The sequence below is a fragment of the Paroedura picta genome, chromosome 7, assembly GCF_049243985.1.
Source record: "Paroedura picta isolate Pp20150507F chromosome 7, Ppicta_v3.0, whole genome shotgun sequence".
Taxonomy (NCBI): domain Eukaryota; kingdom Metazoa; phylum Chordata; class Lepidosauria; order Squamata; family Gekkonidae; genus Paroedura; species Paroedura picta.
In genome coordinates, this window is record NC_135375.1 from 55,379,701 (window position 1) to 55,396,212 (window position 16,512).

At 40.0% G+C, this 16,512-nt stretch overlaps 2 protein-coding genes across 3 annotated transcripts in view; one reads left to right on the forward strand and one right to left on the reverse strand.

Moving 5' to 3' along the window:
• Positions 1-16,512, forward strand: part of SNX24 (sorting nexin 24) — a 91,726-nt gene that overhangs the window by 57,271 nt on the left and 17,943 nt on the right. Inside the window, exon 3 of the mRNA XM_077344408.1 lies at positions 3,542-3,646. Within this exon, the coding sequence (XP_077200523.1) occupies positions 3,542-3,646 (105 nt within the window). The remainder of the gene's footprint in view (positions 1-3,541; positions 3,647-16,512) is intronic.
• PPIC (peptidylprolyl isomerase C) overlaps positions 12,672-16,512 on the reverse strand; it is a 39,860-nt gene continuing 36,019 nt past the window's right edge. Inside the window, exon 7 of one of the 2 annotated variants that reach the window (XM_077344405.1) lies at positions 12,672-13,073. The gene's annotated coding sequence lies outside the window, so the exon portion shown is untranslated. Of the gene's footprint in view, positions 13,074-13,419; positions 15,811-16,512 lie in introns of those variants that run through there. The other variant, XM_077344404.1, reaches the window with a different exon arrangement.

Consider the following 16,512-nt stretch of genomic DNA (forward strand, 5'->3'; position numbering starts at 1 on the left):
GCATCTTATTTGTCTCTTGAGAAATTTATATGCAGGTCAAGAAGCAACAGTGAGAACTGAACATGGAATCACTGATTGGTTCAAAATTGAGAAAGGAGTTTGGCAAGGCTGTATATTGTCGCCTTGCCTATTTAACTGGTATGTGGAGCACATGATGAGAAAGGCGGGACAACAGAGTGGAGTCGCATAGCTTACTCTTTTATTTAAAGATGGACCCACAATGCAGCTCATGGTTTCTCAGTATTGAAGCTAAAATTGTAGAACTAGGATTTTCAACAGACTTTTTCCTTATGTTTAATGAGTCTGAAATTTTAAAATTTTTGAAACAAAGATTAGTGGCGGCCGAACAATCCAAAATGTTTCCAGCACAACCCTGTGTATGTTCTCCTGCTGCTCAGGGGATTCGATGAAATCGAGGGGAAATTGTTAATTATTTTTATAATCTCACTAGTCCAGCCTTTCGTAGAGTTTTCATGCTGGCAAGAATGAGTTGTCTTCCCTCAAGCGTCCTTGCAGGAAGATACCAGCATGTCCCAAGGAGGGAAAGATTGTGTCCGTGTTCTGCGAACTGTCCCGATTCAACCTCACATATTATTTTAAATTGTGAACTTCACGTGAGTCTTCGCAGAAAACTTTTGGATCCTCTACTTTGTCCCAGAGGTCTAGTAAATGATGAAGCTTCACTCCAGTTTCTGCTTAATGATCTTTCTGCAGAGACCACATTGTGTGTAGCTGAATTTTTAATGGCTGTTTATCGAGCTAGAATTAAGATGTTTTAATCAGTTGATTTTACTGTGTTTTAGTCTATAATATTAGTTTATTTTACTCTATTATAATTTTACCCTGCTTGGCTGTACTTACCTCTTATTGTTATGCCAATAAAGGTGTATGTATGTGTGTGTGTGTGTGTTTATATATATATATATATATATATATATATATTTGAGAAAGGCGGGATTAGAGTAGTCACAAATTGGGATCAAGATTGCAGGGAGAAATATCAACAACCTCAGATATGCAGATGATACCATTCTAATGGCAGAAAGTGAAGAGGAACTAAAGAACCTGTTGATGCGGGTGAAGGAGGAGAGTACAAAAGTTGGCTTGAAACTCAACATCAAGAAAACAAAGATCATGGCATCCGGCCCTCTCAATTCCTGGCAAATAGATGGGGAAGAAATGGAGATAGTAACAGATTTTATTTTCCTGGGCTCAAAGATCACTGCAGATGGGGACTGCAGCAAAGAAATTAAAAGATGCTTTCTCCTGGGGAGGAAAGCTATGGCAAATCTAGACAGCATCCTAAAAAGCAGAGACATCACCCTGCCAACAAAAGTGTGTTTAGTCAAGGCTATGGTATTCCCAGTTGCAATGTATGGCTGCAAAAGTTGGACCATAAGGAAGGCCTAGCGTCAAAGAATTGAGGCTTTTGAACTCTGGTGCTGGAGAAGACTCTTGGGAGTCCCTTGGACTGCAAGGCAAACAAACCGGTCAGTCCTAGATGAGATCAGCCCTGACTGCTCCTTAGAAGGCCAGATCCTGAAGATGAAACTCAAATACTTTGGCCACCTCATGAGAAGGAAGGACTCCCTGAAGAAGAGCCTAATGCTGGGAGCAATCGAGGGCAAAAGAAGAAGGGGACGACAGAGAATGAGGTGGCTGGATGGAGTCACTGAAGCATTAGGTGCAAACTTAAATGGACTCCGGGGAATGGTAGAGGACAGGAAGGCCTGGAGGATCATTGTCCATGGGGTCGCGATGGGTCGGACACGACTTCGCACCTAACAACAAATTGTATCTTTTCCTGTTTTCTGTAAACCGCCCAGAGCCCTCGGGGAGGGCGGTATATAAATATAATAAATATAAATAAATAAAATAAATCTGTTGTAATCCAGAGCCTTGAAGCTTTAAATATATATATAATATTTTGGGCAATTTGTTTCTTGGGGTTTTATGATGGGGAAGAGGCATGTTATGGGCAATGGTGGAGAAAAGTTTATTTTGTAGTCTGCCTGGGTGATTGTGTCTATTCATTGCTCCAGACAGTTTTTTTTAAAAAAGAAAGCCCCGTTCCGGGTTTAGAGAGATGGAGGTGGGCTCGAGAGTGGGCCATGGAGCTGGAGATCACACTACTACATTACACTTTGGTAACGCTGGAGATCTCACTACTTCGTTACACTTTGGTAATGCGCATGTCTTGTGCAAGTGTCTTGCTGGCTGCTCTCATCTTGTGAGTGCTACATGGCAGGGGGAATCCATTTTCTGTGGATTTCCCTGAAAATACTTTAAAATGGAGGGTGTAGCTGCCAGTTTGCAGATGTAACACTGGATATTTATGACGTCGTGCAAAACACCAAAATATGGCTAATCTCACTATTTTAATTGGGTGTGGAATGGCCCTCAGTTTCCATTAGAGAAGTTGCTCTAGAATATTTTGGCTATTTCTGTATATAGTTTGCACCTCTTTCCTAAGATGCTACCTGCATTCTGATGAAGGGTTGTTAATGGGTATGTCAAAATGTCTTACCTTCTACCCATCTTTTTAAAATTCCTCAATTTTAAAAGATGATGTGGAAGCGTAAGGAGAATCTTCATGCATTCAAGATCACAAGGCAATTAAAGCTAGGCAGATTTCATTGGGAGACCTTTCAAGAGTTTAGAATCAGGATGGTAATGTTTTTATTTCTTTAATTCATTTATGCCCTGCCTTTCTCCTCAATGGGATCCAAAGCAGTTTACATCATTCTTCCCTCATCCATTTTTCCTTATAACAACCTTAGACTGAGTTTGGCCGAGAGAATCTGAGTGGCCCAACCAGAGATCTTCCATAAAATCATACTCTCCATTTAGTTTATACAAATGCTGAGCTTGATTTTTCTGTTTCCTGTTCATTGGGACTCCAGGGCAACTGGTTGGCCATTGTGTAAAACAGAGTACCTTATCTAAAAACTATGAAAATTCTTTTCAGTTCCTGAAATCCACAGATTACTGTTTTTCTATACAGCCAGGGTTCAGAAATAAACTACTGCAATTTTATATATATAATATATATACTAGCACATTTCTCATTGTTTTAAAAATGCTGAATCCTGCAAAGATTTTGCACATGTGATGCAGTTTCTGAGGTTTCGTTCTAAACATAATGCACAAGAGTACAACTGAAATCTGAGCCAAACTAAATTTTGGGGATTTTATTAGGCCAGAGGATTGACCTGTGTACACAGCAATATTTAGCTAATATAATGGAATGTTTCATTTCTGACTTCAGAAATAGCCTAGGATGTAGCCTATAAATGACTAGTTATATCAAATTCACATCACCTTTTTATAAACACTAACTTCTCTAATTGAATAAATTAGTTTATCTGTAGGCTGAGCACTTTTTGATTACCAAAGTCGGTAACTGTATTTTTCTCATTATGCCTTTCCTTTTCTAAATATAAAATGTCACTGTCATTTTCAGTTTTTCTTTTTTTCTGCTTTTATTTCCAAACTTTATAGGGAAAAGTTAGTTATATTTGCCTGTTGTTTATATTTCTAGCTTAAGAAATTCATAAGAACTCCAGAAATCCCTTCTAAGCATGTAAGGAACTGGGTGCCCAAAGTATTGGAACAGCGTCGTCAAGGCCTGGAAGCTTATTTACAGGTGAGGTACTGCCTGTAGAAGATTTTGTTTCCAAGGATTATGTTAAAATGAACATATACTAACGTGTGCTTATACTTAAAGATAATTATCCAATCTGTTTTATTTCTTCAAACTTGGAAGTAATTCTAGCAAGAATTTTTGCCATTTTCCATTGGATCTTTAGATCAGTGGTCCCCAACTACCGGGCCGCGGCTCCCTCTCCCTGCCCCTCCCCGCAGCGAGAAACTCACTGGGCCGCGAGCAAATCGGCCGCCAAAGCGGCCAATTACCTTGTGCCCCGGCAAGATTCTTTCTGCAGGAGGGGGGGGAGAGGGAAGCGGGCTCAACCCCCCCCCCCAGTCTGCAACCCAAAAAAGGGTTGCGGACCGCTGCTTTAGATGACCCTACAGTAATGCACCATACTGTAGTTCATGGTATTCTTAGGTGTAGAATTGGTATGCCAAGGTCTTACATCTGACTAACCGTAGCACCCAAAATATATTTGCACTTTTGTAATCCCATTGAATGTAATGGACTTTAAAGATTGTAGCTCTGCTTATGATGGCACAGTGAACACAGTAGAAAAAATGAAGGGGAAGAAGAAAGGGAAAAAAGCAAATTAAGATATAAGAAAAAGTTTTAAATTTTTCCATAATGACCATATGGAATGGAGGCTGGGATTAAAGAATCCTTGTCTTTTTCTTGACTTGTTCGGGAGAAAGCTGTAGATGGCATAATGTGTCCTTGAGCTCACGAGCTATGGCGTTTGGACTAAAGTACTATGTCTCTGTTTTAGTATTTAGCATAGAAAAGAGGGAATGTAAAAGGTCATTTCAAATACATCAATGACTGCAACATGGAAGAAGCAAAGAGGCAATAGGGTTTGTTTGCTCTGGTTTGGGTGCTATTAGGAAGTGGGTTTTCCCTGTATCTCCAGTCCACCACAGCAGCCATTTTCATTCTGACCTTGGAGTGGATCATGGTTATTAACTTATTGTTGTCATGTGAAATGTTATATTTGTTGTCCTCAGTTATGAATCCTACTGTTATGGTTCCTGTTGTTATGAATTGAGTTGTATTATCCCTATGTTTTATGTAAACCTCCCTAAGCCTCAAGGGACAGCAGTACGGAAATATAAAAATTAAATTAAATTTTAAACGCGGCCACAAACGCGCATGCACGGCCGGGCGATTGCCCTCCCCACCGCAGGCGGTCCACAGCCTTAAAAAGGTTGCGGACCACTGATCTAGTTTCGTCATAGGGCTTGGTCCCCACACCCCGGATCATTTTCACTGCTTTCCTCTGAACCCTCTCAATGTTGTCCTTTTTGAGGTGAGGCCTCCATAACTGTACACATTACTCCAGGAGGGGGCTGACCAATGCGGTATACAGTGGGACTATGACATCTTATGCCTCTATTGATACAGCCCAAGAGTGCATTTGCCTTCCTTACCTCCACATCCCCCTGTCAGCTCATATTAAGCTTACAGTTCAGAAGTACCCCAAGATCATGTTCATACACAATGCTACCCAGAAGTGTATCTCCCATCCAGTATGCATGCTTCTCATTTTTGTGACCCAGATGCTGAACTCTGCACTTATCCTTATCTTGGGAGGAAGAAATGCAAATATATTTAACTTGTATTTTATCTTTTTTTAAAAGGATGCCACTGATAATGTCAATTAATCACACAGAAAACCTACTTGAAAATATTCAGTATCCTTTCCACCCTAAAACCCTGATTAGTTTTGAGTAATCACTGTTGTACTGTGGCTTATAAGGATCTCTAGAAGAGGCAGTATGATAAGTGTAAAGAGACAAAATGTTCTTTATCCTCATTAAAGATTGTGAACAGTGTGTTAAATAATATTAATGGCCAGGATTGTCAGTGTTTAACAGTACTTTCCTAGTACAAGTGATTTTATTGATCAATGTAGACTCAATGTAACGGGGCAGATTATTCTACTGATTTTATCGAAACCTTAACTAAGTTTGTTAGTGCAGCACATATCTTTAAATAGATCTAGATGATGATGTAGATTAAGAAAAGCAGAACACCATCCATCTTTTTTTGATCTGGTAATAACTTAAATCCATCATTGTTGCTACCAGCTGTTTTCAGATTCTTCAGAGTGTACACATTTCTTTGCTATTTGGTATAGAATACAGCAATAAAGTTTTCACGGGTCTTTAGTTTTTGAAGCATCTAGTACACATAATAGGCATAATATCCCTAGAAATCCAATTAATGCATTTTAAAATATCTATTCAGTATTGTACACCAGTCTGACTAATTCAAATGTTTATATTTAGTGCATGCATGGGTAAAAGGTTAGCAATTCAGTACTGAAATTCAGCGTACTGATTTTTGATTCAATAAGACCTGTGGAAAGAATACTTTAGCCAAATTACCTGCAACCTAGAAGCAATGTATACAAGCAGGTCCTGTTATTGACACAGGGAACCCAGAAAAGTGAGTGTGGCCCGCAGCAGGAAAGCTGCAAGTCTCTGTCTTTTTATCATATCATCACTTTTGCTCTTTTTTTCTGATCTACAGGTGAAATGTTTAAAGTTTGCATAAGCAAGCACAAAGTAGGCCTGGTGCTTTTAATTTCATTAAACACAAAGTAACTGGTGAAGATTAATGTATATATCTCTTGTTAATTCTTCCAATTACTTAGTCCATATAAATTCCCAAGCCTGGTTAATTATGCTGAAGTCAAGAGGTAATTTTTAACAGTATTTCCACAGCAGGGGAATTTTCTCAGTGTAACCTTGCCCTCTAGTAGAAACTCTCAGCAGATTAGGCTCTCTGACTGTAGTCCATTCATTTTCAGCTCAAGCCTAATTGCTGCCGACTGGCTGCCACAGGTACCTGGTCTTGTACACGTAAAGAATTCAGGTCCTTCCGAGAACAAATAAGGAAAGATTAATTGTTCGTTTTGTTTCATCCCAAGAGAAATGTGGGCCTTTAATCAAGAAAAATAATTTCTTCTGTTGATTTGGCTTATTTGGAGAGACGCATAATTGTAGAGAAGCATGTGGAGGCTATGCATTTTGTAAGAAACATAGCCACTTGCTTTGCAGAGGAGGCAAAGATAAAATGAAATAAAGGTAAGACAATGCTGGAATTGATGGGGATGGCTCACATTTCTCATAGTAAGTAATTTGGCTGTTGGTCTTTTATTTGAACCAATATTGCTAGGTAGTATTGTCATTTGTTTTGTCTGCCTCTTTGGAAATCTAATCAAGGAGACAATAGTAGGGGGGAAAAACACTTCTCCAAATTGTCCTTAATTGCTAGAACACAGAGTGAGCTAAACACTCTGGTGTTTCCAATTAAAGAACCTGTTTCAAGCAGGCACCATTAAATCTATCTTTCCCTGTCTGATAAATAAGCTATCAAAGACTGGAACAGATTAATTGAGAGCAATTAATTCAAGGCTTAGTATAAAAGTCAGACAAAGCCGATGCTGTCAATGACTACAGATTTGACATAAAATAAATTATTTCTTGGATTAGAAACATTTTAGCCCTTGCCATCTCATTACCCTAGTCAGCAAAACCCTCAGGAGACCTGGGTTCAATTTTCTGCTCTGCCATGTACAGTGTGCACAGGCTTGGGCAAATCTCTTTGTCAGCTATCCTCAGCCCAGTTAATAATAATCTTCCCTACTCCAGCAGAGATATACAGCTTTTATCTGTTCTGCTGGAAATTTCCTACAATAACATGGAGTCAGTCAACTTTACCTCATGACACCAAGATGATGAGAGTTAAATAAAGATGGACAACTGGAAAGGGCTCCATAGTCAGAAGTCCTTATGTGTCAAAAGACATGTACACTATGTTGGGAGGCATACAGATTTCTGAACAATATTACTTTAAAAATATTACACAGCATATTACTTTTTTAAAACTATTGGATTCATTACCCACAACATTTTCTACCAGTGGCTATTAGGCATGTTCAATAATGCTCAAGATACTGAGCAGTATGCTGGAACAAGAAAGAGTAGAAGGCCATCATCAGCTTGACATTTTCTAGAGGAAGTTGACTGTCCACTGTGGAAAACAGATCACTGGTCTATGATCTGATCATCAGGACAGATCTTAAAATGATAGGCTATGATAGGACAAAAAAAATTTAACATCTCCCTCCCATCTATAAAAGCAATTATGAGTGAGTGTTTTTGATGAATTTGTCAATCAAGACAACTGACATATTTCTTCCAAGAATGGTATAGAATTTCTCTTGTAGGGTATATTAACAGGGGCTGCACAACTACAGACCAGTGAGTCTGACCTCTGTTGTGGGGAAGATAATGGAGCAGATATTAAAGGGAGCGATCTGCAAACATCTGGAGGACAATTTGGTGATCCAAGGAAGTCAGTATGGATTTGTCTCCAACAGGTCCTGTCAGACCAACCTGGTTTCCTTTTTTGACCAAGTAACAGGTTTGCTGGATCGGGGAAATTCGGTTGATGTCATTTACTTGGATTTTAGTAAAGCTTTTGATAAGGTTCCCCATGATGTTCTGATGGATAAGTTGAAGGACTGCAATCTGGATTTTCAGATAGTTAGGTGGATAGGGAATTGGTTAGAGAACCGCACTCAAAGAGTTGTTGTCAATGGTGTTTCATCAGACTGGAGAGAGGTGAGTAGCGGGGTACCTCAGGGCTCGGTGCTCGGCCCGGTACTTTTTAACATATTTATTAATGATCTAGATGAGGGGGTGGAGGGACTACTCATCAAGTTTGCAGATGACACCAAATTGGGAGGACTGGCAAATACTCCGGAAGATAGAGACAGAGTTCAACGAGATCTGAACACAATGGAAAAATGGGCAAATGAGAACAAGATGCAGTTTAATAAAGATAAGTGTAAAGTTCTGCATCTGGGTCAGAAAAATGAAAAGCATGCCTACTGGATGGGGGATACGCTTCTAGGCAGCACTGTGTGTGAACGAGACCTTGGGGTACTTGTGGACTGTAAACTAAACATGAGCAGGCAGTGTGATGCAGCGGTAAAAAAGGCAAATGCCATTTTGGGCTGTATCAACAGGGGCATCACATCAAAATCACAAGATGTCATAGTCCCATTGTATACGGCACTGGTCAGACCACACCTGGAGTACTGTGTGCAGTTCTGGAGGCCTCACTTCAAGAAGGACGTCGATAAAATTGAAAGGGTACAGAGGAGAGCGACTAAGATGATCTGGGGCCAAGGGACCAAGCCCTATGAAGATAGGTTGAGGGACTTGGGAATGTTCAGCCTGGAGAAAAGGAGGTTGAGAGGGGACATGATAGCCCTCTTTAAGTATTTGAAAGGTTGTCACTTGGAGGAGGGCAGGATGCTGTTTCTGTTGGCTGCAGAGGAGAGGACACGCAGTAATGGGTTTAAACTTCAAGTACAACGATATAGGCTAGATATCAGGAAAAAGTTTTTCACAGTCAGAGTAGTTCAGCAGTGGAATAGGCTGCCTAAGGAGGTGGTGAGCTCCCCCTCACTGGAAGTCTTCAAGCAAAGGTTGGATACACACTTTTCTTGGATGCTTTAGGATGCTTAGGGCTAGTCCTGCGTTGAGCAGGGGGTTGGACTAGATGGCCTGTATGGCCCCTTCCAACTCTATGATTCTATGATTCTAACTTCAAGCAAATCTCAGTATAATGGTTCCGCAGACTGTTTTTTTCAATCTGACCAGTAGGTGGTACATACCTTGCTGTACCTCAGGGTGATAAGCATAGATTCAAATAACCATGAGCAGAGCTTCACTTGAATAATTTATTTTATTTATTTTTTTAGTTTCTAGGCTACTGCTCTCCAAAATGGTCTTGGGGCAGCTTACAACAAGCATAGATAAAACCCCAATATATTAAATTATTAAAATTTCAACAATAATCACTCAATCACTTGCTCTGTCAAATTTATCCACAAGAGTCTGGGATTATGAGAGATGGAGTTCCTAATTTCAACCAAGCTTGGATGGGGGGGATAGAGTCTGGGGAAAGCCTAAGCAGGGGTTTAGGCAGTGGGGGGGGGATTCAGTGGTAGAAGTGCAGCCCTTGGCCTCAACCAGATGACTGGCAGAAGAATGTCATTTTGCAGGTGCTTTAGAATTTTGGAAGTTCCATAAGGGTCCAGGTAGATAATAGATCTTTCTTCTCTCTCTTGTCGTGCTCCCCAAATGCTCTTTCTGGGGATCAGGGCCTCAAAAAAAGCACTGGGATTGAATTGGGAAGTTTCTGGTAGGAAGGGGAATCATAAAAAATTATCCTTCTTTCTGTAGTGGAAGACAACTTTGCATGCCATCCATTATGTGGAACATGAATCCAACAGCACTTCTGAAGCAGCCAGTTTGGCCTCAACCTGTGCATGGGTGGAAAATCACACAGTTGTATCTGAAGTGTACATCTGGAATGTCACAATAATCTGTAAATCGTGGAAACCCCTGAAACATTCTTCAGGCTTCAAAAAACCCAGAAGTGATATGATTGTGCAGAATATGGTTGGGAAGCATAGCTGTGTATATGCCCACCTGTGTATATGCCCACCTAGCTGTGTATATGCCCTCCCCTTCTCACCTTCTCCAGGCCCACCACTGACCATTTTGGGAGGGGGGAGGGGGTCAACATGACATTCCCCCAGGGTTGCTTCTAGCAAATTACAGTGTAGAAGTTAAGAAAGGAAGTGCAAGGATATTCTTATTATTTTTTTCCCTTTGCCTTGCTTTAGATATGTTGCTCTACTTAACTAATGATCCGTATATTCCTAATCAGAGTTATACCCTTCTAAGTCTATTGGGTATGAAAGATTGTAATTTGGTTAAGGATTGCATTGGAAAAATCTGTTGAAAAACCATTTTAAGTAGAAATTTAGCATAAGTATTCTTTACTTCACGCTTAGAACATCATCCAAATTCATGAGCTGGACTGAAACAACAGCTTAGTTATTTCACTTCTGCCATCCCTGTGACATGGTTAGGCTTAACTAGATATTTATTCATACCTTGGATGCATATCAGTTTTGTATTTTAAGTGCCCTGACTTGCTACTCAGTTCATTGTTAATGACCTGACATAATTAAAGGTTATTATGAAACATCATTATAATCATACCTATGCCAGAGCAGCAACAATAATTCATAGAGATCAATAGTAGTTTGCTATTTCCTAAATTGTTGAGTTCTACCCATTTTTTTTACTCTGGTATTCTCAAGACATTCTGTCAGACAGCAGTGTAGTTCAGTCACATCAAACAATGGTGGCAGAAACTTAATTATATACTGGCCTTATAACCTTGGTTTGTGATTAGCTGTCAAATCAGAATCAGAAATCATGGTTTACTAAACATGGCTTAGAATAACCTCTGAGTTGACAGACCACAGTTATGACCTGTAGAGGCTGTTATAGCCATAAAAACAAGAATGAATTTATAAAGATGTAAAATTTCTGGAAATTCGAAGTCACAGGAAATGAACTGTTTGTTTTCTTAGGCGGGGAGAACATAAAGTTTGGGAGAAACTGCAATATATGCAATATTTACCTATTTACCTAACTTCTTTTATTTATTTAATAATATAAAATTATTATTATTATTATTATTATTATTATTATTATTATTATTATTATTATTATTATTATTATTATTATTATTATTGTATTTATACCCCGCCTCCTCCCGAACGCTCGAGGCGGCTTACATAACCCCGTCCCCTAAAAACCATAAAATAACAATAAGATCCAATAATTTACAATAGTGGCAACAACGATGGCTTAATCTTACTCATTTAGTCTCCGCATCCTCCCCTGCAGGAGGGGGGGTGACGCTCTCTACCGCCAGTTTGTGAGGGGGGGGGCTGATCTTCTTACCGCCCGGACTCAGCTATAAGCCTGGTGGAAGAGCTCCGTCTTACAGGCCCTGCGGAATGCTGGTAATTCCCACAGGGCCCTCAGCTCTTCTGGGAGCTCATTCCACCAGGTTGGGGCCAGGACCGAGAAGGCCCTGGGCCTGGTCGAGGCCAGGCGGGCTTCCTTGGGGCTGGGAATGACCAATAGGTTAGCCCCCACAGAGCGTAAAGCCCTGCGGGGGATATAGGGCGAAAGGCGGTCCCTCATATATGCTGGGCCTAAACCGCGGATGGCCTTGAAGGTCAAAACCAAAACCTTGAACCTGATCCGGAAGGCGACCGGTAACCAGTGCACCTGCCTCAGAACTGGCTGGATGTGAGCCCTCCACGGTGTAGCTGTGAGGACTCTAGCAGCCGCATTTTGGACGAGTTGCAGTTTCCGGATCAAGCCCAGAGGCAGGCCAGTGTAGAGCGAGTTACAGAAATCTAGTCTGGAGGTGACCATCGCATGGATCCCTGTGGCCAGGTGTTCGGAGGACAGATAGGGCGCTAGTAGCTGAGCCTGGCGAAGATAGAAAAATGCCCGGCTAGCTACCTGTTTAACCTGTGCCTTGAGTGTTAGTGAGGCATCAATGGTCACCCCTAAATTCCTGGCCTGAGACACGATATTAAGTTACGTCCCGGCCAGAAAGGGTAAGCACGCTTCCTGATCTGCCCCCCTATGGCCCAACCACAGGACCTCCATCTTGGAGGGGTTTTATTAAATAATTTTATCAGTTAAACATATAGATTGCATTATTTGGCATATTTATGTAATCTGAAATTATATTTTCATTTTATGTAAGAAAAATTGCAAGTAATACTTAGGAGATACAAACTACTACATCCTATACAACTATAGCACCCTTATATTTAAATTTTACTGAGATGTAGGAAATATAAATGTTGATGGTAGAAAACAAGTTCTGTAGTCCAGCTGTCCCCAACCCCCAGTCCAGAGACCGGTACCGGTTCGTGGATCAGTCGGTACTGGGCTGCGGCTCCTCCTTGTCCTCCTCCCCAGCTGCTGCCTCAGGGGCTGCCCTGCCACTCTGCCGCCGGCTCACCTTTGGTGCTCTCCAGTGGTCACCATGGCTGGGGCTCCCCCTCGGTGTGGCACAGCACAGCTGCTGCTGGTAGCGCCCCCCAGTGGGCAGCAGGAAGTCAGGGGTGCCAGCGGGAAAGCAAGCAGAGCAGGTGCTCAGGCGGCAGCGGGGCAACGTCCCTCAGCAAAAGACTACCCCCCCAGGCGTCAGTAAAATTGTCAAGCATTGACCGGTCCCCAGTGATAAAAATGTTGGGGACCACTGCTGTAGTCAACAAAATGACGTGTATTATCATAACGGAAACTGTCATAGATCACAACAGGTAGGACAGCCAACATGCTTGGGTATTATATGAAAACTTATATAATTTAAAACACTAAATTCCATTAAACATATTGTAGCACATTAATTATTGTAAAATTATTTTGATATAAAAAACCTCAGTGTTTTCATTGGGAAAACTGAGAAAATCCACAGATATTTTCCATGATGTAGTTGGGGAGAGTGAAATTATCTGTAAGACAAGAAAAGATTTTTCTCACTCAAAGAGAAAATATTTCATAGGGATTTTTCAGTGCTGTCCAAAATTTCCTAATTTTTGTCATTTTTGTCATTTTTCCCTTCAGGGAAAAAAAAAGTTTTTAAGACGAATATTTCCAGGTTTTCTTAGGCATTCACTTCTTTAATTAAGATATGTGCACAGAAAATGGAAACAGTTCTAAATGACAGCTTACCTTCTGTACATTTAGAAGCTCAAAACAAACCGGTAGGCACAAATTGTAATCCGATTTGAAACAGTGTAATGGAAACGAGCACTAAAGATAAGGATAAAATAGCAGAAACTGAACAATATTATCATTTCTGTGGTGTACCTGCAGTGCTAGAAGAATGAAGTGGTGAGGTCATAGCCCATGTCTCTTCAAGGCTCTTGTGATAATATTTGGATTAAAAGTGCTTATAATTCTCTAGTGTTCAACATTTAATGTGTCTTTGTAGAAAACAGAGGTAAAGGAGCAGAATTTAATTTGAAGTACTTCAATTAAAACTAGCCTTTTTATTGGGTTTATAGAACAGGTGAAGCCACAGTTTTCTTGTTGAGAGGGAATGAAGTCACCCATTCCTGTGTTAAATGATGGAAGTATGTCACAAAAAAATCTGTTACTCAACTCTGCAATGCATAGTTCTCAGGCCAGTTATGCTTATTAAGTGTAAAGATGGTCTACAGTCAAAAGGTTAGCAACTTTTAAATGGCCACCTCATGTTAGTTTTCTAAATTGGCCATTTTATTTTCCCTGATTTTATTAAGAAATATTTTGCATTCAAGTTTGGGGAGGGAAAAAAGTGTCAAAGGACACAAGCTACAATGAAGTACTTGCTCTGATTGAGCAAGTATTACATTGTTTAGATCATTCTATAGAAAGTGACTGTTTGCCATCCAAATAAATGTCTAGAGTACATAAAACACAGAGCCAAGTGACCCCTAAAAGAAAAATCAATTAGAATTCATATTTCATATGCCTATAATTGCTGGTGAAAGCTGAGCAGGTTTCTCGGGGAATGTCTCTGAACTGGAAGATGTTTAATGTTTTAGGGATTTGTTGTAGTTGTTGTCTTTTAGCATTTTTGGCAGTCATTCCTATCACATGGATTGAATTACTCCTATCTGTAACAACAGAAGTCAAGTTACTGCTCATGGCACTGACTTTGAACTGGTGCACTGAACTAGAGACAAAAATACTTTTATCTCCAGATATTCTCAGAGCTTTTACAAACAAACAAGAGGTTCTATCATCTGTGAAGGTATCAATTTGCTAGTGTTTTATCCTTCAGAGCAAGTCTTATTTTGTATTTCTGTTCCTCAAGCGGGCAAAGATTCCTCTAGTTTGCTGAAAGTGCCCACTTCATTCCACTCCCCTCTTTATTTCTGTCTGATTGTCTTTTTACAAAGCTACTGTAGGATTCCTATCCCACTGTGGACTGAGATGTCATATGGGTAGAGAAAATGCCGCTCACTTTATGGATTACTGTTAGGTCAACAAAACTTTGGCAGCATTGATTAACTTGACAGTGAGTACAGCAGTACATTTATCACTTATGGCTGTGCTGTAGAAAATCTAATAAGAGGCAAACAATTCCCTTTAGAGCAGTAACAGGTTCACTGTGGCTAACGGTGCATGCACTGGAAATTTCTGCCTTTAAATTATACTCTAGCTGCTAGCTGGGTCATTGACTCAAAGCTACTGCACTTCCCATGACCATGTTCTATATTATTCATTTGGTCAGAATCATGTGGGTTTTATATAGCTCTGGTTACTTGGAACCTTCTCCTGGAGCCTATTTAAAAGATATGGACTGCAGTTGAAAAAAATTAGACAAATTCTTGTCTTATGCACTTGAATGAGACCTGTCTGCTGTGATTTTTTAAAAGCTTGAACCTTTTCCAAATTGTTATACAGAACATTTATAGCAGAGGTATCATCAATGATTAATACACACTTGCTCCATGAATATAGTATAGATTTCAAGAAGTCTGTTTTTTATTTAATAATGGGTAATAAGCACATTTCTGGATGCACATCTCAAGATATTCTGTTTAGGAACCTTAGAAATGCCTCAAATGGTTTCCTACCTTTAATTATTAGAAAACTTCAAATCTAAATTGCAGAAACATTCATAAAGTAGAATCCTAAATCTCAGATTCGCCATTCAAGTTATATTGGAGCTGGACAATGATCAAGCAAGAGAAATCATTAAAGAAAGGATTAATGACAAGGAGTGCCAACTAAACCTAGATCAAACTGAGTTCATTCTCCTCCCCCAACCCGATCCCTGGTCCCCATAAACAGATATATCCAGACACCTGTAGCTTATCTGTCCTTTCTGGAGATTAAGAACTACAGAAGGACATTTACTCTTGCAAGGTGCTTTGCTTTATGATTTACATTGTTTGGAGGGCACTATAAAAAGATTCCAAAAGCAGAGGGAACCTGTATATGTAGAGGAGGGGAATTGAAGTCCATTGGACATGTCCTTTTTAGATGTTAACTTTAGGCAGGAGTTCAACAATAAGATCATTGTCCCTCTCTTGCTCCAGATTCCCTTTGACTTTGAGGAAGGAAAAAATAAGAGTCTTCTTTCCAGAGGCTTCCAAACAGATAACCAAAAGCTATGCAGGTTTTATAGCTGGCCTGGAGCTGTTTTACAAATAAATCTTATGAACCTTAGAATGTCATTTTCCAGGAGCCAAGAACCTAAAAAGGTCAACACAAGGGAAATGAACGTAAGCTTATACAGGCTGAAACACAATTTTAAAATATATTTATTAATCAAGTTAAATACCCAAGGCTTGGGGAAAATACTAATTATGAGTTAAAAGTGAATGTAGATAATGCTTTTGTTGTAAAAGTAACACTGGGACTGTTTCTGCACTGGAAACTTTGTTGCCCTGGCTCTCATGTGGGAGCACAAATATGGGGTGGATGAGGGGCACCTGGCCAAATGCTCTCCTGTGCAGAAGCAGGAAGATGTGAGGCAACCTGCCCTGGCTCAAACTCCAGCCTGCAGCCCAGCACAGAGCCTCCAACACAGAAAAGATCTGAGACAAAATTTTTCTTCTTTAACTAAATTTAAACACAGGGGTAACAGATATTTGCTTATTGTAAAGCACGCTGACAATGCTTTTATTGCATTTGTAAACATTTAAATAGTTGTTTCAAGTCCAAATATTGTTATATGGCAAACACACTATTTGTCTTCTAATATTTCATTGGGTACTTTTCTTTTCGAAGTGACATTTCTTTTATGGCTAATCTTAAATTCACTTTACTATTTTGAAATCAATGGTTTCCACTTTCCTAACAAATATATTTAGGTTTGGTGTGTTTAAAGTTAGTTCAGCCTTCATCTAGACTTACTGGCCAAGGTATGCTGCAAAGAACTGGTTTTGATAACAG